This window comes from Oncorhynchus nerka, linkage group LG16 (genome assembly GCF_034236695.1).
Source record: "Oncorhynchus nerka isolate Pitt River linkage group LG16, Oner_Uvic_2.0, whole genome shotgun sequence".
Taxonomy (NCBI): domain Eukaryota; kingdom Metazoa; phylum Chordata; class Actinopteri; order Salmoniformes; family Salmonidae; genus Oncorhynchus; species Oncorhynchus nerka.
The window spans coordinates 17,731,367-17,757,329 of NC_088411.1; the positions used below are offsets into that span (position 1 = coordinate 17,731,367).

General features: G+C 43.2%; 1 protein-coding gene across 1 annotated transcript in view; it reads right to left on the minus strand.

Moving 5' to 3' along the window:
- Window positions 1–25,963, minus strand: part of dnah9 (dynein, axonemal, heavy chain 9) — a 141,668-nt gene that overhangs the window by 32,204 nt on the left and 83,501 nt on the right. Inside the window, exons 62-67 of the mRNA XM_029684902.2 lie at window positions 21,397–21,561; window positions 18,628–18,768; window positions 16,996–17,166; window positions 16,673–16,795; window positions 10,563–10,756; window positions 8,528–8,676 (exon numbers count right to left, since the gene is read on the minus strand). Coding sequence (XP_029540762.2) covers window positions 8,528–8,676; window positions 10,563–10,756; window positions 16,673–16,795; window positions 16,996–17,166; window positions 18,628–18,768; window positions 21,397–21,561 — 943 coding nt within the window. The remainder of the gene's footprint in view (window positions 1–8,527; window positions 8,677–10,562; window positions 10,757–16,672; window positions 16,796–16,995; window positions 17,167–18,627; window positions 18,769–21,396; window positions 21,562–25,963) is intronic.

Below are 25,963 nucleotides of genomic sequence, written 5' to 3' on the forward strand. Positions count from 1 at the left end.
ATTTGGGGAGGGGAAAAAAAGAGAAAAAAAATATCAAACACTGCTGAAGAACCTGTGACTTCTGTGGTGGGACGGGCGCATGCACACTGACACGGTCGCCAGTTGGACGTGTTTCCCCCGGCACATTGGTGTGGCTGGCTTCCAGATTAAGTGAGCAGTGTGTCAAGAAGCAGCTTGGCAGGGTCGTGTTTTTGAGGACGCATGGCTCTTGACCTTTTCCTCTCGCGAGTCTGTACGGGAGTTGCAGCGATGGGACAAGACTCTAACTACCAATTGGCTATCGCGAAATTGGGGAGAAAAAGGGGTGAAAGAAAGAACCCCCCCCCAAAAAAAAGGTCTGAACTTTTCGAATGCACTGTACATGAATAAACACAGATAATAAACCATTCCAAAACAATCTACCTGCAGTAGAGCATGCTGGGTAAAAAGTTTATTTGTTATCACACCAGTCCGTTTAGGGTCGGGTTTTCGAGACTAGCAATATTGGATCACACCGGGACGTGTGAAATGTGAGGCTTTGGCTTTTACTGACCTGGTACCCGACCCTAAACGTACTGGTGTGATAACAAATTCACTTTTTACCCAGCATGCTCTACTGCAGGTAGATTGTTTTGGAATGGTTTATTATCTGTGTTTATTCATGTACAGTGCATTCGAAAAGTTCAGACCTTTTTTTTTGGGGGGGGGGGTTCTTTCACCCCTTTTTCTCCCCAATTTCACGATAGCCAATTGGTAGTGAGAGTCTTGTCCCATCGCTGCAACTCCCGTACAGACTCGTGAGAAGAAAAGGTCAAGAGCCATGCGTCCTCCAAAACACGACCCTGCCAAGCTGCTTCTTGACACACTGCTCGCTTAATCTGGAAGCCAGCCACACCAATGTGCCGGGGGAAACACGTCCAACTGGCGACCGTGTCAGTGTGCATGCGCCCGTACCACCACAGAAGTCTCTAGAACGTGATGGAACAAGGAAATCCTGGCCAGCAAAACCCTCCCCTAACACAGACAACACAATTGCGCTCCGCCTCATGGGTCTCCCGGTCGCGGCCCGGGATCGAACCCGGATCTGTATTGACGCCTATAGGTTTGTGAGGCAGTGCCTTAGGCCCCGTTATGGCCCCGTTATGTTACAGCCTTTGAGTATTTGAGGAGTTTCTCACATTCTTCTCTGCAGATCTTCTCAAGCTCTATCAGGTTGAATGGGGAGCGTCTCTGCAAGCTATTTTCAGGTCTCTCCAGAGATGTTTGATTGGGTTCAAGTCCGGGCTCTGGCTGGGCCACTCAAGGACATCCAGAGACTTGTCCCTAAGCCACTCCTGCATTGTCTTGGCTGTGTGCTTAAGGTCGTTGTCCTGTTGGAAGTTGAAGCTTCGCCCCAGTCTGAGGTCCTGAGCGCTCTGGAACAGGTTTTCATCAAGGATCTCTCTGTACTTTGCTCTGTTCATCTTTCCTTCGATCCTGAGTAGTCTCCCAGGCCCTGCCTTTGAAAAACATCCCCACAGCATGATGCTGCCACCACCATGCTTCACCGTAGGGATGGTGCCAGGTTTCCTCTCGACGTGACGCTTGGTATTCAGGCCAAAGAGTTGGTTTCATCAGAACAGATAATCTTGTTTCTCATGGTCTGAAAGTCCTCTAGGTGCCTCTTGGCAAAATCTAAAATCCAAAATGACTGAGTAGTGGCTTCCGTCTGGCCACTCTACCATAAAGGCCTGATTGGTGGAGTGTTGCAGAGATGGTTGTCCTTCTGGAAGGTTCTACCATCTCCACAGAGGATCTCTGGAGCTCTTTCAGAGTGACCATCAGGTTTTTGGTCACCTCCCTAACCAAGGCCCTTCCTTCCCATTTGCTCAGTTTGGCCTGGAGGCCATCTCTAGGAGTCTTGGTGGTTCCAAACTTCTTCCATTTAAGAATGATTGAGGACACTGTGTTCTTGGGGACCTTCAATGCTGCAGAATCTTTTTTGATACCCTTGCCCAGATCTGTGCCTCTTCACAATCCGGTCTCAGAGGTCTACGGACAATTCCTTCGACCTCATGGCATGGTTTTTGCTCTGACATGCACTGTCAACTGTGGGACCTTTATATAGACACGTGTGTGCCTTTCCAAATCATGTCCAATCAATCGAATTTACCACAGGTTCCCACAAGTCCTAGAAACATCACAAGGATGATCAATGGAAACAGGATGCACCTGAGCTCAATTTCGAGACTCATAGCAAAGGGTCTGAATATGTAAATAAGGTATTTCTGTATTTTTAAAAGTATTTGTTTTGCCAAAATTTCTAAAAACCTGTTTCCACTTTGTCATTACGGGGTATTGTGTGGAGAATGATGAGGAACATTTTTAATTGAATCCATTTTAGAATAAGGCTGCAGCGTAGAAAATGTGGAAAAGTTAAGGGGACTGAAAACTTTCCTAATGCACTGTACATGGAGTGTTTAATTGATTCATCTTATGCTAGAAAAGATAAATACATTTTTCAAAACTAATCCAATCAGTTAGTTAGATTTTTCACACCCGTTACTGAAATGTTTGTTCCACTTGAAATTGCTTACTTATTTATTTGTATTTATTTTATTTCACCTTTATTTAACCAGGTATGCTAGTTGAGAACAAGTTCTCATTTACAACTGCGACCTGGCCAAGATAAAAGCATAGCAGTGTGAACAGACAACAACACAGAGTTACACATGGAGTAAACAATAAACAAGTCAATAACACAGTAGAAAAAAATAAAATAGTTTATATACATTGTGTGCAAAAGGCATGAGGATGTAGGCGAATAATTACAATTTTGCAGATTAACACTGGAGTGATAAATGATCAGATGGTCATGTGCAGGTAGAGATACTGGTTTGCAAAAGAGCAGAAAAGTAAATAAAAACAGTATGGGGATGAGGTAGGTAAATTGGGTGGGCTATTTACTGATGGACTATGTAGAGCTGCGGCGATCGGTTAGCTGCTCAGATAGCAGATGTTTAAAGTTGGTGAGGGAGATAAGTCTCCCAACATCAGCGATTTTTGCAATTCGTTCCAGTCAGGCAGCAGAGAACTGGAAGGAAAGGCAGCCAAATTAGGTGTTGGCTTTAGGGATGATCAGTGAGATACACCTGCTGGAGCGCGTGCTACGGGTGGGTGTTGCCATCGTGACCAGTGAACTGAGATAAGGTGGTGCTTTACCTAGCATGGACTTGTAGATGACCTGGAGCCAGTGGGTCTGGCAACGAATATGTAGCGAGGGCCAGCCGACTAGAGCATACAGGTCGCAGTGGTGGGTGGTATAAGGTGCTTTAATAACAAAACGGATGGCACTGTGATAAACTGCATCCAGTTTGCTGAGTAGAGTATTGGAAGCTATTTTGTAGATGACATTGCCAAAGTCGAGGATCGGTAGGATAGTCAGTTTTACTAGGGTAAGTTTGGCAGCGTGAGTGAAGGAGGCTTTGTTGCGGAATAGAAAGCTGACTCTAGATTTGATTTTAGATTGGAGATGTTTGATATGAGTCTGGAAGGAGAGTTTACAGTCTAGCCAGACACCTAGGTACTTATAGATGTCCACATATTCTAGGTCCAAACCATCCAGGGTGGTGATGCTAGTCAGGCTGCATGGCCAGCCGTGCAGGCAGCGAACGGTTGAAAAGCATACATTTGGTTTTACTAGAGTTTAAGAGCAGTTGGAGGCCACGGAAGGAGTATTGTATGGCATTGAAGCTCGTTTGGAGGTTAGATAGCACAGTGTCCAAGGAAGGGCCAGAAGTATACAGAATTGTGTTGTCTGCGTAGAGGTGAATCAGGGAATCGCCCGTAGCAAGAGCAACATCATTGATATATACAGAGAAAAGAGTCGGCCCGAGAATTGAACCCTGTGGCACCCCCATAGAGACTGCCAGAGGACCGGACAACATGCCCTCCAATTTGACACACTGAACTCTGTCTGCAAAGTAGTTGGTGAACCAGGCAAGGCAGTCATTAGAAAAACCGAGGCTACTGCGTCTGCCGATAAGAATATGGTGATTGACAGAGTCGAAAGCCTTGGCCAGGTCGATGAAGACGGCTGCACAGTACTGTCTTTTATCGATGGCGGTTATGATATCGTTTAGTACCTTGAGCGTGGCTGAGGTTCACCCGTGACCGGCTCGGAAACCAGATTGCACAGCGGAGAAGGTACGGTGGGATTCGAGATGGTCAGTGATCTGTTTGTTGACTTAGCTTTCGAAGACCTTAGATAGGCAGGGCAGGATGGATATAGGTCTGTAACAGTTTGGGTCCAGGGTGTCTCCCCCTTTGAAGAGGGGGATGACTGCGGCAGCTTTCCAATCCTTGGGGATTCTCACACGATATGAAAGAGAGGTTGAACAGGCTGGTAATAGGGGTTGCGACAATGGCGGCGGATAGTTTCAGAAATAGAGGGTCCAGATTGTCAAGCCCAGTTGATTTGTACGGGTCCAGGTTTTGCAGCTCTTTCAGAACATCTGCTATCTGGATTTGGGTAAAGGAGAAGCTGGGGAGGCTTGGGCGAGTAGCTGCGAGGGGGGGAGCTGTTGGCCAAGGTTGTAGTAGCCAGGAGGAAGGCCTGGCCAGCCGTTGAGAAATGCTTGTTGAAGTTTGATAATCATGGATTTATCGGTGGTGACCGTGTTACCTAGCCTCAGTGCAGTGGGCAGCTGGGAGGAGGTGCTCTTGTTCTCCATGGACTTTACAGTGTCCCAGAACTTTTGGGGGTTAGAGCTACAGGATGCAAATTTCTGCTTGAAGAAGCTGGCCTTTGCTTTCCTGACTGACTGCGTGTATTGGTTCCTGACTTCCCTGAACAGTTGCATATCGCGGGGACTATTCGATGCTATTGCAGTCCGCCACAGGATGTTTTTGTGCTGGTCGAGGGCAGTCAGGTCTGGAGTGAATCAAGGGCTATATCTGTTCTTAGTTCTGCATTTTTGAACGAAGCATGCTGATCTAAGATGGTGAGGAAGTTACTTTTAAAGAATGACCAGGCATCCTCAACTGACGGGATGAGGTCAATATCCTTCCAGGATACCCGGGCCAGGTTGATTAGAAAGGTCTGCTCACAGAAGTGTTTTAGGGAGCGTTTGACAGTGATGAGGGGTGGTCGTTTGACTGCGGACCCGTAGCGGATACAGGCAATGAGGCAGTGATCGCTGAGATCCTGGTTGAAGACAGCGGAGGTGTATTTGGAGGGCCAGTTGGTCAGGATAACGTCTATGAGGGTGCCCTTGTTTACAGATTTAGGGTTATACCTGGTGGGTTCCTTGATGATTTGTGTGAGATTGAGGGCATCTAGCTTAGATTTTAGGACTGCCGGGGTGTTAAGCATATCCCAGTTTAGGTCACCTAACAGAACAAACTCTGAAGCTAGATGGGGGGTGATCAATTCACAAATGGTGTCCAAAGCATAGCTGGGAGCTGAGGGGGGTCGGTAGCAGGCGGCAAGAGTGAGAGACTTATTTCTGGAGAGAGTCATTTTTAAAATTAGTAGTTCGAACTGTTTGGGTATGGACCTGGAAAGTATGACATTACTTTGCAGGCTATCTCTGCAGTAGACTGCAACTCCTCCCCCTTGGCAGTTCTATCTTGATGGAAAATGTTATAGTTGGGTATGGAAATCTCAGAATTTTTGGTGGCCTTCCTAAGCCAGGATTCAGACACGGCAAGACACTTAGCAGTCTCCCAACACTGTTCCTAACCCTGGCAGTCATTATGAAAAATTCCAACTGTTGGATATCTTAACTCTGGCTAGATTCCAATAGGAATTACACATCACTTTGCAAGCCAGCATAATGTGACTTGCAGGTAGGGTTGCAAAATTCCGGTAAATTTCCCAATGTTTTCCAGATATCCCGTTTGGACGATTCCTGGAAATCGTTCAACCAGGATATATATTTTGGGAAAGTTACTTGCAGGCCTGATGTGGCCTGTAAACCACGAGTTTCTGGCCACTGTATTAGGGTAAAGCTAAGCCTCATAATATGGCCTAAATGAGAAATGTAATGTCATAAAGAGTTCAATTATAATGTTAATATTCACCTAGGAACTCACTTGGTGAAAGCCACAGGACTGAAAATGAACGAATTCCACAACCATGTCTCTTTTACTAACAAATACAGTCATGGGTGGTAACTCTACAATTCACTCGAAAAGGTAAGGTACAGTGGAAAATTATATTGGAGGCGTGGCTTAATAAATTTCAAGCTGATACAACTTAAATCTGGACCCCCTACATGTTTGAGTCGTTGTAACGAGAGCCTAAGTCCCACATTCCAGGGCAGGATTTACAGTTCTGTTCGTGGCGGCGCCGCCCTCTTACAAGCTATCACAAGACGAATAAACTCCTCTCCCTCTTCTCCTTTTACAATGTGAGTGGCCCTGAGGGGGGTCAGAAGGCAGAAAACAGTCGCCTTCAGCAAGTCAGCAGACCGCCTTGTGATCTGCATGTGTTACTGGGTAAACAACCATCCAGGCTTTAGAGTGCCAAGAGATGTGTATTGCAAGGGAGGAGATTAACTTTCACTCTTTGTGACAAAGGGAAAATGGCGCAAGGACATTTAAACATGTTTCCTTAACAATGTATTAAACTGAAAAACTCATACATGTTGATATAACTTGAAGCATAATGTGAGAATTGTCTTCTGATTCTTCTATGTCATTAAAATGGGTATAACAGGTATTCTTCTGAACCAAAGAACGGATGTATTTGACCAATATCCTGTTTGGTACCTACAGGCTACGTACTTCATCCTAGAGATGGTTAAACTGTTTTGTGCAGTAGAAACATGCTGTGGACACTTATGAAGAAATCTCTGGTTTGTCCATAAGAACAGAGATGCTGAATATTATTTTTAAATTGGACCTTTATTTAACCAGGCAAGTCAGTTAAGAACAAATTCTTATTTTCAATAACGGCCTAGGAACAGTGGCATAATTGCCTGTTCAGGGGCAGAACGACAGATTTGTACCTTGTCTGCTCGGGGGTTTGAACTTGCAACCGTTCCGGTTACTAGTCCAACGCTCTAACCATTAGGCCACTAGGCTAACCTGCCGCCCCTATATCTAGAATCAACGGGTGGTCTCGTGATGCCATGTCAGGTCATTAGAGCCCTATGAGTATCCCTATAAATTACAGGATTTGCAAACAGATGAGGAGATCAAGTTTCTTCAAGGGGCGGCCACACCATGAGTGATCCCATCTCCTTGGAAACCAAACTCCGATCAAATTCTCCCATCATACTTAGACGGAAGATATCATCCCAGAGGGGATCCTGCAAACGCGCTGTTTGCCTTGGAGACTAACTGACTGTGTTTGCAATCCATCCCGACTGGACCAAAGGAAGAATTCACTGTATGGAAGTTCTCTAATAAAATGTACTTTCCTGGACTGAGAACTGAGAGAGAGATCTCGCTCCTACATTTACATTTACATTTAAGTCATTTAGCAGACGCTCTTATCCAGAGCGACTTACAAATTGGTGCATTCACCTTATGACCTCCTTTGGCTGTGAGCTATTTTCAGTCCACTGGCCTCATCGACTACTGTTGCGAGAGACTTGGCCAACCATCAAATCCCATTTTCATCCCATCATAACAGAATCCCAACTGAGAGGCAACAACGACATAAAAGTAATTTCCCCTGTTACATTATCTATATAAAGTGGCGTTGCGTGTGAAACTTAGTGGAAGTCACTGAGTAATTGCAAGACGGCAGGTCTAATTTACAAGCCCATGTTCAATACTGTCCTGGCATTGTCCATATCGGAGGCTAACTAGCAGCCTAGCCCATTGTCTATTCGTGGTTGGAGACGCTCTCTATAATTTCACAGCTGTGAAAGCCTATGTCAATGACATAGCCCAATCACTTTTTCTCTTTCAATTAATAAGACCATATCATCCTCAAAAGTCTTGTGAATGTACTATTGTACTTGCCTGAGTTGAATACGGAAATTTGTTTATACGGACGGACCTGTGACTCTCACCTCAATAACTGAATTGGATCCCATTATACCCTGCCTTGATATTGTATTTTCTTAGCTACCTCATGTTCCAACTTATTTGGTCTAGTAAATAAAACATTGAATGAACTATTTGTGGCATAAAGTTATTTCGCGAGTGATCGGGTTCTTGAGGTTCCAGAGCTCGACGATAGTAAAATGATATTGTTGATAGTATTAACACTATAACGGTTAATGATTCATTTGGAGAGAATAACCAAAATAAATCAATCAAATCACTGAATTATTTCAGTAATTAATCAGTAAATGATCTTAAATATGAATTAGCCCAAAGTCACAGCAGACTACAAAAACATTTTAAATAACTGTACTCGGATATATTTCTGAAACTGGACTGTCGGTTAGGGGCCCGTAAGTAAGCTTTTCACTGTAAGGTGTATGGAACTTGTTGTATTCGGCGCATGTGACGAATACAATTTTGATTTGATATTAAGTGTAATGAGTTTCCTCAACATTTTTGTGTAATGACAGCACATTGGTGTTAACAGTGTAGGGGACCCCATTACCATGTTTCTCCACGTCCTTCAGTGGGTCTACTCCAGGAGAGAGGATGAAGAACATGGGTGTGGCGGGACCAGACTCTTCAAAGGACACAGCAAAGTCAAGCGACCTGCCAACCACATACTGACTCCCCAGCTTCTCCTCCACAAAATCTCTGTGGGGAGACATGATGATATATGTTCAATACAAACAGTACCAGTCGAAGGTTTGGACACACCTACTCATTCAAGGGCTTTTACATTGTAGAATAATAGTGAAGACATCAAAACTATGAAATAACACATATGGAATCATGTAGTAACCAAAAAAGGGTTAAACAAATCAAAATATATTTTAGATTCTTCAAAGTAACCACCCATTGCCTTGATGACAGCTTTGCACACTCTTGGCATTCTCTCAACCAGCTTCACCTGGAATGCTTTTCCAACAGTCTTGAAGGAGTTCCCACATATGGTGAGCACTTTTTGGCTTGTTTTCCTTCACTCTGCGGTCCAACTCATCCCAAACCATCTCAATTGGGTTGAGGTCGGGTGATTGTGGAGGCCAGGTCATCTGATGCAGCATTCCATCACTCTCCTTCTTGGTTAAATATCCCTTATACAGCCTGGAGGTGCTATACAGCCTGGAGGTGCTATATTCAGCCTAAGCGCGAACCAGATGGGATGGCATATCGCTGCAGAATGCTGTGGTAGCCATGCTGGTTAAGTGTGCCTTGAATTCTAAATAAATCACAGACAGTGTCACCAGCAAAGCACCTCCACACCTCCTCCACCAAGCTTCACGAAGGAGCCACACATGCAGAGATGATCTGTTCACCTACTTTGCATCTCACAAAGACAAAGATTGGAACCAAAAATGTCCACTTTGGACTAATCAGACTAAAGAACAGATTTCCACCGGATTAATGTCAATTGCTTGTGTTTCTTGGTGTCCTTTAGTAGTATTTTCTTTACAGCAATTCAACCAGTCGATGTTGAGATATGTCTATTACTTTCTGAATTCTGTGAGGTATTTATTAGATTATTAGATGCGATTTCTGAGGCTGGTAACTATAACTAACTTATCCTCTGCAGCAGAGGTAACCCTGGGTCTTCCTTTCCTGTGGCGGTCCTCATGAGAGCCAGTTTAATCATTGCGCTTGATGGTTTTTTCGACTGCACTTGAAGAAAGGTTCAAAGTTCTTGAAATTGTCCGCATTGACTGACCTTCATGGCTTAAAGTAATGATGGACTGTCATTTGTCTTTGCTTATTTGAGCTGTTCTTGCCATAATATAGACTTGGTCTTTTACCAAATAGGGCTATCTTCTGTATACCACCCCTACCTTGTCACAACACAACTGACTGGCTCAAACGCATTAAGAAGGAAAGAAATTCACATTTAACGAAGCACACCTGTTAATTGAAATGCATTCCAGGTGACTACCTCATGAAGCTGGTTGAGAGAATGCAAAGAGTGTGCAAAGCTGTCATCAAAGCAAAGGGTGGCTACTTTGAAGAATCTCAAATATATTTTGATTTCTTTAACACTTTTTTGGATACTGTATGTGTCCATATGTGTTATTTCATAGTTTTGATGTCTTCACTATAATTCTACAATGTAGTAAATAGTAAAAATAAGGAAAAACCCTTGAATGAGTAGGTGTGTCTAAATGCTTAACTGGTACTGTACACGTAACTGCCCAAATAAAGGAAACACTTGAGCAAATGTTTTTGGTAGTTATCTGTACAAAATACACATTCGGAATGCAGAGCACTGCTCATGGCTTATGGTGGTTAGTTTAAAAGCTGAAAATGCACTCATACAAACATAGTATTTATTACTTTTCTATGAAATAACTATTACATACTGTAGCTGTGGGCACTGGCCACTGGGTTAAATGTTAGCTCACTGGGTTGAATGTTAGCTGTTTACATTATATTATGTTTGTTCATTGGTGGGACAGGGAAATTCAAAAGATATCCTCACAAAAAAACAGAACCACAGTTGTACTGTATACCCTCTAACAGTAGGTCAGAGGGTAAGGTATTTGACCTTTCACCTCACAGCGTAGGTCATGCGGTCAGGCCTCATGGCCCTCATCATACACAGTCTCTGTAGGGAACTCTTATTCTTCCACTCCTGAGGAAACTTCTCCTTCTCAGGACACTCCGACTCTACAAACTTCTTCCAACGCTTGGCCGAACCCTCCATGTCCCGGTCCAGGTTACGGAACTCGTCCATGGAACACAGAGACTGGGATGGGGGGGATGAATGTACAAGAGGAAAGCGGACGCAAAACAATATGCATTAAACATTTGCCAGAAACTACAACTCTGGTGAATATAGATGAATTCATAGATATACAGTCCCTCATCCAAAGTAACCATGTATTCAAAACTGGAATGCATTTTCTTGCTCTCATAAAATAAAATAAGATTATATTTGTCACATGCAGCGAATACAACAGGTGTAGACATTACAGTGAAATGCTTACTTACAAGCTCTTCCCCAATGATACAGAGTTAACTAATAAAGAAATTATAAAAACACATGAGAAATAAAACACACAGGAATAAAGCTATATTCAAGGAGTACCATAACAATATCAATGTGCAGGGATACGTGGTAATTGAGGTAGATACTGTATGTACATATAGGCAGGTGTTCATGTGGTAATTGAGGTAGATACTGTATGTACATATAGGTAGGGGTTAATGTGGTAATTGAGGTAGATACTGTATGTACATATAGGCAGGGGTTAATGTGGTAATTGAGGTAGATACTGTATGTACATATAGGCAGGGGTTAATGTGGTAATTGAGGTAGATACTGTATGTACATATAGGCAGGGGTTAATGTGGTAATTGAGGTAGATACTGTATGTACATATAGGCAGGGGTTAATGTGGTAATTGAGGTAGATACTGTATGTACATATAGGCAGGTGTTCATGTGGTAATTGAGGTAGATACTGTATGTACATATAGGCAGGGGTTAATGTGGTAATTGAGGTAGATACTGTATGTACATATAGGCAGGGGTTAATGTGGTAATTGAGGTAGATACTGTATGTACATATAGGCAGGGGTTAATGTGGTAATTGAGGTAGATACTGTATGTACATATAGGCAGGGGTTAATGTGGTAATTGAGGTAGATACTGTATGTACATATAGGCAGGTGTTCATGTGGTAATTGAGGTAGATACTGTATGTACATATAGGCAGGGGTTAATGTGGTAATTGAGGTAGATACTGTATGTACATATAGGCAGGGGTTCATGTGGTAATTGAGGTAGATACTGTATGTACATATAGGCAGGGGTTAATGTGGTAATTGAGGTAGATACTGTATGTACATATAGGCAGGGGTTAATGTGGTAATTGAGGTAGATACTGTATGTACATATAGGCAGGGGTTAATGTGGTAATTGAGGTAGATACTGTATGTACATATAGGCAGGGGTTAATGTGGTAATTGAGGTAGATACTGTATGTACATATAGGCAGGGGTTAATGTGGTAATTGAGGTAGATACTGTATGTACATATAGGCAGGGGTTAATGTGGTAATTGAGGTAGATACTGTATGTACATATAGGCAGGGGTTAATGTGGTAATTGAGGTAGATACTGTATGTACATATAGGCAGGTGTTCATGTGGTAATTGAGGTAGATACTGTATGTACATATAGGCAGGGGTTAATGTGGTAATTGAGGTAGATACTGTATGTACATATAGGCAGGTGTTCATGTGGTAATTGAGGTAGATACTGTATGTACATATAGGCAGGGGTTAATGTGGTAATTGAGGTAGATACTGTATGTACATATAGGCAGGGGTTAATGTGGTAATTGAGGTAGATACTGTATGTACATATAGGCAGGGGTTAATGTGGTAATTGAGGTAGATACTGTATGTACATATAGGCAGGGGTTAATGTGGTAATTGAGGTAGATACTGTATGTACATATAGGCAGGGGTTAATGTGGTAATTGAGGTAGATACTGTATGTACATATAGGCAGGGGTTAATGTGGTAATTGAGGTAGATACTGTATGTACATATAGGCAGGGGTTAATGTGGTAATTGAGGTAGATACTGTATGTACATATAGGCAGGGGTTAATGTGGTAATTGAGGTAGATACTGTATGTACATATAGGCAGGGGTTCATGTGGTAATTGAGGTAGATACTGTATGTACATATAGGCAGGGGTTCATGTGGTAATTGAGGTAGATACTGTATGTACATATAGGCAGGGGTTAATGTGGTAATTGAGGTAGATACTGTATGTACATATAGGCAGGGGTTAATGTGGTAATTGAGGTAGATACTGTATGTACATATAGGCAGGGGTTAATGTGGTAATTGAGGTAGATACTGTATGTACATATAGGCAGGGGTTAATGTGGTAATTGAGGTAGATACTGTATGTACATATAGGCAGGGGTTAATGTGGTAATTGAGGTAGATACTGTATGTACATATAGGCAGGGGTTAATGTGGTAATTGAGGTAGATACTGTATGTACATATAGGCAGGGGTTAATGTGGTAATTGAGGTAGATACTGTATGTACATATAGGCAGGGGTTAATGTGGTAATTAAGGTAGATACTGTATGTACATATAGGCAGGTGTTCATGTGGTAATTGAGGTAGATACTGTATGTACATATAGGCAGGGGTTAATGTGGTAATTGAGGTAGATACTGTATGTACATATAGGCAGGTGTTCATGTGGTAATTGAGGTAGATACTGTATGTACATATAGGCAGGGGTTAATGTGGTAATTGAGGTAGATACTGTATGTACATATAGGCAGGGGTTAACTTCTTCGAGATAGGGGGCGCTCTTAATTTTTGGATAGAAAAAGTTCCCATTTTAAACAAGATATTTTGTCACAAAAAGATGCTCGACTATGCATGTAATTGACAGCTTTGGAAATAAAAAACTCTGACGTTTCCAAAACTGCAAAGATATTATCTGTGAGTGCCCCAGAACTAATGCTACAGGCGAAACCAAGATGAAATTTCATACAGGAAATGGTCCAGATTTTGAATGCGCTGTGTTCCAATGTCTCCTTATATGGCTGTGAATGCGCCAGGAATGAGCCTGTTTCCATTTTCTTCAGAGGAGAAAGTCAACTGCCACGAATGATTTATCATCGATAGATATGTGAAAAACACCTTGAGGATTGATTCTAAACAACGTTTGCCATGTTTCTGTCGATATTATGGAGTTAATTTGGAAAAAAGTTCGCGTTGTAATGACTTAATTTTCGGGTTTTTTTCTTACCCAAACGTGATGAACAAAACGGAGCGATTTGTCCTACACAAATAATATTTTGGGAAAAACTGAACATTTGCTATCTAACTGAGAGTCTACTCATTGAAAACATCTGAAGTTCTTCAAAGGTAAATTATTTTATTTGAATGCTTTTCTTGTTTTTGTGAAAATGTTGCATGCTGAATGCTAGGCTTAATGCTATGCTAGGCTATCAATACTCTTATACAAATGCTTGTTTAGCTATGGTTCAAAAGCATATTTTGAAAATCTGAGATGACAGTGTTGTTAACAAAAGGCTAAGCTTGAAAGCAAATATATTTATTTCATTTCATTTGCGATTTTCATGAATAGTTAACGTTGCGTTATGGTAATGAGCTTGAGGCTATAAATAGGATCCCGGATACGGGATTGCTCGTCGCAACAGGTTAATGTGGTAATTGAGGTAGATACTGTATGTACATATAGGCAGGGGTTCATGTGGTAATTGAGGTAGATACTGTATGTACATATAGGCAGGGGTTAATGTGGTAATTGAGGTAGACACTATGTACATATAGGCAGGGGTTAATGTGGTAATTGAGGTAGATACTGTATGTACATATAGGCAGGGGTTAATGTGGTAATTGAGGTAGATACTGTATGTAAATATAGGCAGGGGTTAATGTGGTAATTGAGGTAGATACTGTATGTAAATATAGGCAGGGGTTAATGTGGTAATTGAGGTAGATACTGTATGTAAATATAGGCAGGGGTTAATGTGGTAATTGAGGTAGATACTGTATGTAAATATAGGCAGGGGTTAATGTGGTAATTGAGGTAGATACTGTATGTAAATATAGGCAGGGGTTAATGTGGTAATTGAGGTAGATACTGTATGTAAATATAGGCAGGGGTTAATGTGGTAATTGAGGTAGATACTGTATGTAAATATAGGCAGGGGTTAATGTGGTAATTGAGGTAGATACTGTATGTAAATATAGGCAGGGGTTAATGTGGTAATTGAGGTAGATGCTGTATGTAAATATAGGCAGGGGTTAATGTGGTAATTGAGGTAGATACTGTATGTAAATATAGGCAGGGGTTCATTCATATGCACTGTATTTTCCCACCGTCTCTGAAACCTTTCTAAGGATGAACAAATGGTTATTTGCTCTTATTGTTTACCTCATATAAGTGCCACAAAGGAGAAAAGTTTGGGTTGGAAAAGTCTCATAATAAGACAGAGTGCTTATCTTCTCTTACGCCAATATGAATTGTATTTATTCAAACCATAGTGCTGAGTAGACATTAGTCTGTTTATAACAGCGGGTAGAAAAGGGGAATATGCTTCGGCAGCACAAACCTGGCACATACTCTAGACTTTTATCTGACAGCATTTGTTCTTATCTCAGCTTTGGATCACTGAAAAACAGTGGCCTCACAGAGTGCTCTGAATGTCACACACACACACACACACACACACACACACACACACACACACACACACACACACACACACACACACACACACACCTGTCCTCTCATCTCAGTCTCTGTCAATCAAGTCAAGGTCCTATCGAAGAACATCACAACTCCTTCCCCGGAAATACCCACCACGGCCCTTAATGAGCTAAGATGAAGTCACTCCAACTCTTCCACTTAGTTAATTACCAGTATCTGAGTTGGCAGATTCTCAGGTCAGGAGAGAATACTACAGCCCCCTGTGGCTTCCTCTCCATCCCATCCTTCTAATATCATCTAAGAGGGCCACGGCCACCAGGCACTATCACAGGATCTCATCCTCTCCAACTGATTATGTTCCTAACCGCGATAAGAACCAGAGTGACTGAATTAAATTAATCGTACCTAGACCGACATCTCTGTGGAATAGCAGGAGAGGAGAAGATGGTTTTGGAGTTTAGGATCATTAATAGTGGAGAGGGTCCGGGTTGAAATATTTATGAGTACGAAAGCCTGAGGTACACTGCCATTAGGGTTTAGCTTGTACATCAACTGATTTGATGGGAGGGGGAACTATGCTCTCTGGAGTACAGTAGCCAGACATCTGCTCTCAACGCTACTGTAAACCCTGAGCAAGTGGGGACGTCGTAGCCCCCCACCTTTCCGGAAAGATCTCTCTCCTTCTCTCTCACACTCCCCCTCTTACAATGGTGTTTGTGCACAACTGGTTGCCCTTTTCTTGTGGCAACAGGTCACAAATCTTGCCGCTGTGGTGGCACAATGTGGTATTTCACCTAATAGATATGTGAGAGTAGTGAACCCTTGAGAGGCAGCAACTTCTCAAATGAACATTTTTGTAAAAAGAATGGCATGCCTTTTTATTTCATACATGTTTTAGTGGTAATGCTCTTACCGCTAAGAGCGGAGTTTCCCAACTCCGGTCCTCCAGTACCCCCAACAGTTGAATTTTTTTGGGGAGCCCTGGACAAACACACCGGATTCGATCGAGGGCTTGATGATTAGTTAACAAGTTGAATCAAGTGTGCTTGTCCAGGGTACCAATACAAATGTGTACTGTTGGGGGTACTGGAGGACCAAGGTTGCTTTATTGTAGTGGAAGTAGACTTCACTGTACCCATTATGTTCTGTTATCTTCCACAGATATACTGAGTTATGGAGTGGAAACAGACTAAGTGCTAAAATAACTACAGGGGAAAAGGGGAGTTCAGTCATACGTAAATGACAAGGATAGTCAGTGGATGGTTTGTTATAAAGTATGTAGTAGGATGAATTTATCCCTAGACACTGATTTAAAGTAGCGTGTTGTCCCCTGATGGTGAAGGTTTGGCTTTTGTGGGGTAAACTGATCTTAGATCTGTGGTTAGACGCGTCTTCAACCTCAACTGTGAAGGTCTGACATCTTCGCATCCTGTTTGCCTCACCTTGATACCGCCCCAGGAATGGTTGGACAGGAAGTCGACAGGAGAGGTCACTCCTGGTTGGACGGGATACCTCAGCAGGAAATCTAACTCTGTAGGGTTGATCTCCTTATTCATCAACAGGATCTGGGTTCACAATGACAAAATAACATGAATTCCTATATTGTTCTTTTTTAAAGACAGAAAAGGAGACCTCCGAAGTTTTAAAGGGCAGTGATCAGTACCTAATATTCGTCACTGTGTAATGACATGTAAAAACATTTCTATTTGACCAAAACTGTACAATAAAGCTTTTATTGAACTTTGAACTCTGACTTTCTGTGTACCTGGAAGACGAGCTGTGCGATGTATGTGAGTTTATCACACTCGAATAGGCCTCTGGTGGTATACTGGAACACTTGGACAGTGATGCTGTCTATCAGGTTAGACACTCTCTGTTTCAACACCTCGTCTGCCTGGGCCTTCAGTACCGCTTTCTGGAACACTACACTAAACGCCTGTAGCATAGAAACACAATGGATAGAACAGACGCAGTACTGCATTGGATAACAGACACTATGGATAGAACATTCTGGAACGCCACAATGAACGTCTGGAGCATAAAAACACAATGGATAGCAGACACACTTCTAGAACCCAAATTATCTATTTCCTGAAACATATCCAAAGTACGAGCTGGCTGGCAATTGCTCAACTGACTGCATTTAAAATATATGGGTCTGCCCTGTGCGTTTTATCTACAGCAGAGACATTTCATCTGGTGAAAGGTCCAATGCAGCCGTTTTTATCTCAATATCAAATCATTTCTGGGTAACAATTAAGTACCATACTGTGATAGTTTTCAATTAAAATTGTCAAAAAGAGGGGCTCCCGAGTGGTGCATTGATCTAAGGCATCACAGTGCTAGCTGTGCTACTAGAGATTCTGGGTTAGAGTCCAGGCCGCGACAGCGCACAATTTGGCCCAGCGTTGTCCGGGTTAGGGGAGGGTTTGGCCGGCAGGGATGTTCTTGTCCTATCGCGCACTAGCGACTCCTGTGGTGGGCCGGGTGCAGTGCACGCTGACATGGCTGGCTTCCGGGTTAAGTGGGCATTGTGTCAAGAAGCAGTGCGGCTTGATTGGGTTGTGTTTCAGAGGACGCACAACTCTCGACCTTCGCCTCTCCCGAGTCCATACGGGAGTTGCAGTGATGAGAGAAGACTGTAAATACCAATTGGAAACCACGAAATTGGGGAGAAAACAGGGTAAAAGAAAGCTTCTTAGCAAAGAGCAATTTCTCAAGCAAGAATTTTGCTGGGAATGTCTGGGAGTGGTCTGAGTGAGAGGGGAAAACTGAACATTTACTGTTATTGGAAGAGAGGTTTGTAACTCTTTTTCTTTATTGGCGAACTAATTTTGATGTCACCAGGCAGGCCAAAACATCATCCCACCAAAACAGACTGAAATTTCAGGCGGTCTTTTCAAACAGCTCGTACACTAAAAGGGCATCATCATCATTTTCAAAATGCCACAGCATTATTCCAAACTCACAGTGTGAAAATATATATCAAATATTGGAACGTCACATTTTTGACTGCACTGGGCCTTTAACATTTCTACAGTTGGCCCAGGGTGGATAGCTACCTGCAGAGAGCAGTGTGATTGCAAACCATATCTCACCCCGTGACTCCTCAGTGCTTTGGAGGGTGACAATAGCAGGGACATTAGGTGAAGCATAAAAGCGTTAGGAAGCGACAAACGCAAAGAGCAGAAAGCATAAAACACTGGAAACTAATGGAGGAAAAGGCAGAAAACAGAGCAGCGTGGGTAAAGACTTAGCTCACTGGGGAGCTCTGAGGCCGGGAGAAACATGGTGGGTTATGAGAGAATGTACGGAGAGAAAGAGAGAATAGTGAACTGTGTGTGTGCTCACTAGGGAGTGTCAATAACAGGTCAGGTCAATAGAGAGGTGGGTGTACCTTGAGAGAGAACTGGTACATTGGGTGGATCTTATTGAGGTCGTTCATTATGAAGTACAATAAGGATGCTCGGGCTGCCGCAGGCCGATAGTGCTCCCGCGCCTCGTTGATTTTGGCCTCGGTCACCTTGGCTTCTTTAACCTGCAATACACACACAGGAAACACATATACACACATACACACACACACACATGCGTAAATACACACACAAAGGCACGTAAAACACACATAGGATTCATTCACCAGCCAGGGAAATTATAGCAAATTATAACAGAGAGTACAATAACATCCTCTCCCACTGAACAAAGCAGCCATTCCAATTTAATGATCCAATTCAACATGCCTATAGAGAAGGTGAAAAATATGTTGCCACACATTCACTGAACATACTGCGCCAGTATTAACAAAGTAGTGTCACTTTGTAAAGGAATCCACTCTCACATCTCAGTCTCTAAGCGGTGTCCTTGAGCCTAATGAAGAGCTTTTCTACTGCTCACTTGCCAAGTTTCCCAATTTGTGACTGTGCCAACGCTTCGATCTACAGTAAGCGAGTACAGTCAGCAGTGAGCAGGAGGCTCTGCATCAGCATCTCAATATACTGTGTATTCAAAAACATCTGTAGGATAGTCTCTAGAGGTAGAGAGCTAGACCCTTTCCTGCAGTCAAATGACCAAATCACGCTCTAGTGGCCTCATGGGTGGAATGTTATTCATATTTTTCAGAAGTCAATGTTTTTTTAATTTATCTGACATGGTGCAGGTTCTTCTTTTTGGTGTATACTTTGTTTCAAAGTAGAATTGTTTAAGACTACCAAGAAACTCTCTGTGACCCTGATTTAGCCCACTGCGGTAAAAGGTCCATAAAGTACCATTGCTAATATCTTTCCGAAAAGGTGCAGAGCTACGACGTCCCCGCTTGCTTAGGGTTTACAGTAGCATTGAGAGCAGACGTCTAGCTTTGTCGTATCTTTGCATACTACAGTTGAAGTCGGAAGTTTAAATACACTTAGGTTGGAGTCATTAAAACTCATTTTTCAACCACTCCACACAATTCCAATGGGTCTGAAGTTTACATACACTAAGTTGACTGTGCCTTTAAACAGCTTGGAAAATTACAGAAAATGATGGCATGGCTTTAGAAGCTTCTGATAGGCTAATTGACATCATTTGAGTCAATTGGAGGTGTACCTGTGGATGTATTTCAAGGCCTATCTTCAGACTCAGTGCATCTTTGCTTGACATCATGGGAAAATCAAAAGAAATCAGCCAAGACCTCAGAAAAAAAGTGTAGACCTGCATATGTCTGGTTCGTCCTTGGGAGCAATTTCCAAACACCCGAAGGTACCACGTTCATCTGTACAAACAATAGTATGCAATATATACACCATGGGACAACGCAGCCTTCATACCGCTCAGGAAGGAGACGCGTCGTCTCCTAGAGATGAACGTACTTTGGTGCGAAAAGTGCAAATTAATCCCGGAACAACAGCAAAGGACCTTGTGAAGATGCTGGAGGAAACAGGTACAAAAGTATCTATATCCACAGTAAAACGAGTCCTATATCAACATAACCTGAAAGGCCACTCAGCAAGGAAGAAGCCACTGCTCCAAAACTGCCATTAAAAAGCCAGACTACGGTTTGCAACTGCACACGGGGACAAAGATCGTACTTTTTGGAGAAATGTTCTCTGGTCTGATGAAACAAAACAACTGTTTGGCCATGATGACCATCGTTATGTTTGGAGGAAAAAGGGGAAGGCTTGCAAGCTGAAGAGCACCATCCCAACCATGAAGCACGGGGGTTGCAGCATCATGTTGTGGGGGTTCTTTGCTGCAGGAGGGACTGGTGCACTTCACAAAATAGGTATCATTATGAGGAGGGAAAATTATATGGATATATTGAAGCAACATCTCAAGACATCAGTCAGGAAATTAAAGCTTGGTCACAAATGGGTCTTCCAAATGGACAATGACCCCAAGCATACTTCCAAAGTTGTGGCAAAATGGTTTAAGGACAACAAAGTCAAGCTATTGGAGTGGCCATCACAAAGTCCTGACCTCAATCCTATAGAAAATGTGTGGGCAGAACTGAAAAAGCGTGTGCGAGCCAGGAGGACTACAAGCCTGATTCAGTTACAATAGCTCTGTCAGGAGGAATGGGCCACAATTCACCCAACTTATTGTGGGAAGCTTGTGAAAGGCTACCCGAAACGTTTGACCCAAGTTAAACAATTTAAAGGCAATGTTGCCAAATACTAATTGAGTGTATGTGAACTTCTGTCCCACTGGGAATGTGATGAAAGAAATAAAAGCTGAAGTAAATCATTCTCTCCACTATTATTCTGACATTTCACATTCTTAAAATAAAGTGGTGATGCTAACTGACCTAAAACAGGGAAGTGTTACTAGGATTACATGTCAGAAATGGTGAAAAACTGAGTTTAAATGTACTTGGCTAAGGTGTATGTAAACTTCTGACTTCAACTGTATATGTCAGAGAGCATAGGTTCCCCTCTCCCGTCAAATCAGTTTAGGCACAAGCTAAACCCTAATGGCAGTCTACCTCAGGCTTATATACTCGTAAATATTTCAACCCAGACCCTCTCCAATATTAACTCAAACCATCCTAAACTCCAAAGCCATCTTCTCCTCTCCTGCTATTTCACAGAGATGAGAGAGAGAGAAAGAAATCTAGAAAGAGAGAAAGCGAGAGAGACAGAGACTCAGAAACAGACAGAGATAAAAATAGAGATAATAAAAGAGAGAGAACCTTCTCCTCTATCTCTGCGGCAGTGCGTTTGGTGATCTCCAAGTTCTCCACCAGCTCTGTGTCTCCCAGGAAGTTCCCTGAGGCGGAGGAGAGACGGGACAGCAGGTTGTCCTCCAGCATCTTCAACGTGATCTTAAAACCATTCTGCTCCTTCGTCAGGTTCCACTACAGTAACATACAGACAGAAATAAACAAATAGAAAATAAAGATTGGACTAAAACAGATTAAATAAAACATTGCAGTAAAATACACAGACACTACACACAAGGGTCAAAAAGGTAAGATTAACAACCTCAAAGAAACACAAATAATGAACTGAAACACAAAATGACAGAGAACAGAGAGAGGCGTAAATGGCAGCCATTAAAACAAATCCTCTCTCTTCCGTAGCGGCTGACCTGGGGTTATCTTTTATCTCGTGAGGTGAAGCCAAATGCTAATGTCACTCTCAGGGTGGACAGTAAAGTTCTAGTCTATTCTATTCTATCCTTGTCGAACCTCGAAAGTTCCTTGAGGTAAACAAGGCACCAAGGGCGATGGGTTGCTCAGGGTTGGACGATGGTCATGTTTGATTAGAAACACTGTTGAACTACGTGTGGCCCATCCTTGATTCGGGACACTAATTACTGCTGGTGGTAGATAAACACGCATTAAAGGTGATGGTGGGGGCTTAATTCAGCGCAGGCATACTGAAGGATGCCTCAAAGGCAGAAGCAATCAATGGTCTCTGCATGGGCTATCTGGATAGATGAAGAGGAGGCTCTGGGGTGGATTAGAATGTCTTCCTCTCAAGGCTGAGGACATCAAGCAGCGGCCAACAGACTTCCACCACCCTGCTGCCGTCTGATGAGAGAGTCGATGCTGCTGCAGGATCCACAGGCTTTGATGGTAAACCAAACAAACACAAACACACGGACAGGCGCTGGACGGATCACACACACACACACACACACACACACACACACACACACACACACACACACACACACACACACACACACACACACACACACACACACACACACACACACACACACACACACACATGGCCTGGATTAAGGGGTATTAATCATCGCACACCATATGGAGAGGTGAACCTGGCCTTCTGAGAAAGCCTCAATGCTTTGGTTTTAACACCGTTTGTTTTAAAATGCCAGGGTACCACAAAACTTTCACTTTTCAAAGATAGACAGGACCCTTGTTTCGTTGTCCTTCGCTCTGCTTGGCCTCCTGCCGTTTCATCCCCCCCAAAAACTTTCCTGCACAGTCTTCCTGCTCTTGTACGGATTACTTCTTAGCTGTAACCTGGTTGGGTGATTGATTCTAGTTAGTCCCAAAACAATTACATGCCAATGTGTTCCAAATCAGTAACAAGAATGGTGTCAAGGACATACTGTATATAATTGGAGGTACATAATTGGAGAAACAAGTATATGTATAATTGGAGGAGGGGTTCAAGTGAAGCAATTTGCCCTGTGAGTTCACGTCACGACCTTGACCTTCTCTCTTCTGTCTCCCCTCTCTTTCCACTGTACGAGGGCAAAGCTCGCCACATCAAAACACCCCCCAATTTTTAATAACAAGTCAGTTATTAATGTTTAGTTCTCAGTCGGCATATTGTTCACGTAATTACCCGGCCTGGGAAAAACAAACAATTAACCAGATAGCAGAAATCCCTAATTGGGATTAAAAAGAGATAATACATCTATCATTTCAGGCAGATGATTACTGAGAGCCAGTGAACAGCCCTGGTGAGGCAATATGGAAAACGGATCTCTCTCCCTCTCTTTCTCTCCCTCTCTCCCACCCTCCTAGGCTGCATCAGACACACACTCATGTACGCACACGCACACGCACACACACACACAAAAACACTGCACCCGAGTGGGAGGCCGTTATTAGAATTGTTAGGGGGATTCTCTGGGTGTCCCCCTCTCTGAAAATGGAGTGTTGACATTTGACACTTCTTAACTGGACTTTGGATGAGTTCATTAAGCAATAAGGCAAGAGAACCCGTGGATTATCGAGAGTAACACACAGTTTAGGGCTGTTCTTAGGCTCGACGTGAATGCAAAGCGCAGCAAGGTTTATACAAACCCCCGCTGTCTGAATAAAACATCTAATGTTGGCAACATCTTTATTCCAGTGGAGATAGAGTTTATGAATTGCCTGGCTGAACTATGGGACCGGGAATATTTCAAATGTAACTGTTATCACAAATTACGGTCCTTTGTGGTTTAGTTGGTAGAACATAGCGCTTATAACGCCAGGTGGGTTCGAATTCCCATGACCACCCGAATGTAAAATGTATGCTAAAATGTTATGGATAAAAGCGTCTGCTAAATGGCATATATTATATTATTACACGTGAATTATCATGAATAACTAATGCCTATCAACCAATCAGCATCCAGTATCCAAACTATCCTATTCAGCTCAGTAGCTAAACTCTAAACTCATTAGAGGAATAATGGCATGAAGTTGATTCAGAGACAATAAACAGGTCTACAGGCAGGCTCTATTTACAGGCTCCTATCAGTACTGTGATTGTTATCAGTCAGTAGAGAGGAAACGTGTTGTTTACTGGGGAACACAGAACAGGTTATAACCAAATAAACAAATTCTACTGGGAATTGTTTGGATAGCAGGTGCATGGAGTTAGCCACGCGTTTACCCCGCTTAACTTTTAACGTTAATTAAAAAGATAAGAGTTCCACATCACGTCTTTTCCTTCCCCTCTTTTTCCTCATCTTCTTCTTCCTCTCCTCCCATCTCCATGAAATGCTAATTAAACAAGCTTCATTAAATCACATTTCACTTCTCCGCTGCGTTTTGCTGAGGGGACACACAGGCGGCTTAAAATAACACTGCCGTTTTGTGTGCGTTTGTGTGTGTGTGCCCATCTGTGTGTGTGTCTGTGCCTATCTCTGTGTGCGTGTGCCCATCTGTGTGTGTGTGTGTCTGTGCCTATCTCTGTGTGCGTGTGCCCATCTGTGTGTGTGTGTGTCTGTGCCTATCTCTGTGTGCGTGTGCCCATCTGTGTGTGTGTGTGTGTGCCTATCTCTGTGTGCGTGTGCCCATCTGTGAGTGTGTTTGTGTTTGTAAATGCCCGTCTGTGTGTGTGCCCATCTGTGTGTGTGTGTGTGCCGTCTCTGTGTGTGTGTGCCCATCTCTCTGTGTGTGTGCCCATCTGTGTGTGTGTTTGTGTTTGTAAGTGCCCGTCTGTGTGTGTGCTCGTCTGTATGTGCCGTCTGTGTGTGTGTGTGTGTGTACCCATCTTTGTGTGTGTGTGTATGTGTGCCCATCTGTTTGTGTGTGTGCCCATCTCCGTGTGTGTGTGCCCATCTCTGTGTGTGTGCCCATCTCTGTGTGTGTGTGTGTGTGTCTGTGCCTATCTCTGTGTGCGTGTGCCCATCTGTGTGTGTGTGTGTCTGTGCCTATCTCTGTGTGCGTGTGCCCATCTGTGAGTGTGTTTGTGTTTGTAAATGCCCGTCTGTGTGTGTGCCCGTCTGTGTGTGTGTGTGTGCCGTCTCTGTGTGTGTGTGCCCATCTCTCTGTGTGTGTGCCCATCTGTGTGTGTGTTTGTGTTTGTAAGTGCCCGTCTGTGTGTGTGCTCGTCTGTATGTGCCGTCTGTGTGTGTGTGTGTACCCATTTTTGTGTGTGTGTGTATGTGTGCCCATCTGTTTGTGTGTGTGCCCATCTCCGTGTGTGTGTGCCCATCTCTGTGTGTGTTTGTAAGTGCCCGCCTGTGTGTGTGTGCCCGTCTGTGTGTGTGTGTGCCTATCGGTGTATGTGTATGAGCCCATCTCTGTGTGTGTGTGTGCCCATCTCTCTGTGTGTGTGTGCGTGTGCCCATCTCTGTGTGTGTATGTGCCCATCTGTGTGTGTGTGTGTGTCTGCATGTGTGTTTTCAGGTTATTAAAAATTATGATTTGTCTTCAGATGAAAGCCTACAGGTCTCATTAAACCCTCCCTACAGAGGCCCAATGCCAACAAGCAGCAAGCTGAATGAAATCCACTGGATGTAAATAGAATCACTGCTACAGTAAATCTCCACTCCGCACTACTCCGACCTGCTGACTGAGTTTTACAATTATCAGAGTTCCTGATCTCTCCCAAAACACTGCCGTCAGCCGAATGTGTTTCTGAGTAAAGTTGGGCTTTCTGATTTGGTTTAATGCGGTGGTGGGGGAGTGGGGAATAGAGATAGGGAGATTAAGACAAGAGTGTGTGTGCGTGTGTGTGCGCGCATGGGTGCTTGAGTGTGTATGCGCGCATGTGTGTGTGTATTACTGAGTGCGGGGGATGGACAGGGATGCTGATAGTAGCAGTGTTTCAGTGACTGTCCTGTCTAAAGGCTTCAGGACATCCATATCCAACAGCCGTGGACACAAAGCCGATCCTGGTTATCGTCGATGCTGTGAGCATGTGGCATCATTAAGTTCCTGGGCTTTGATCAAGACCATTCTTCCAGTTACCTGCATTCAGATACTGCACATGTCGGCCATTCTCTCTCCCTACATAACAACCCTCCACTCTCATTACCTTCAACACTGGAAGGCAAGC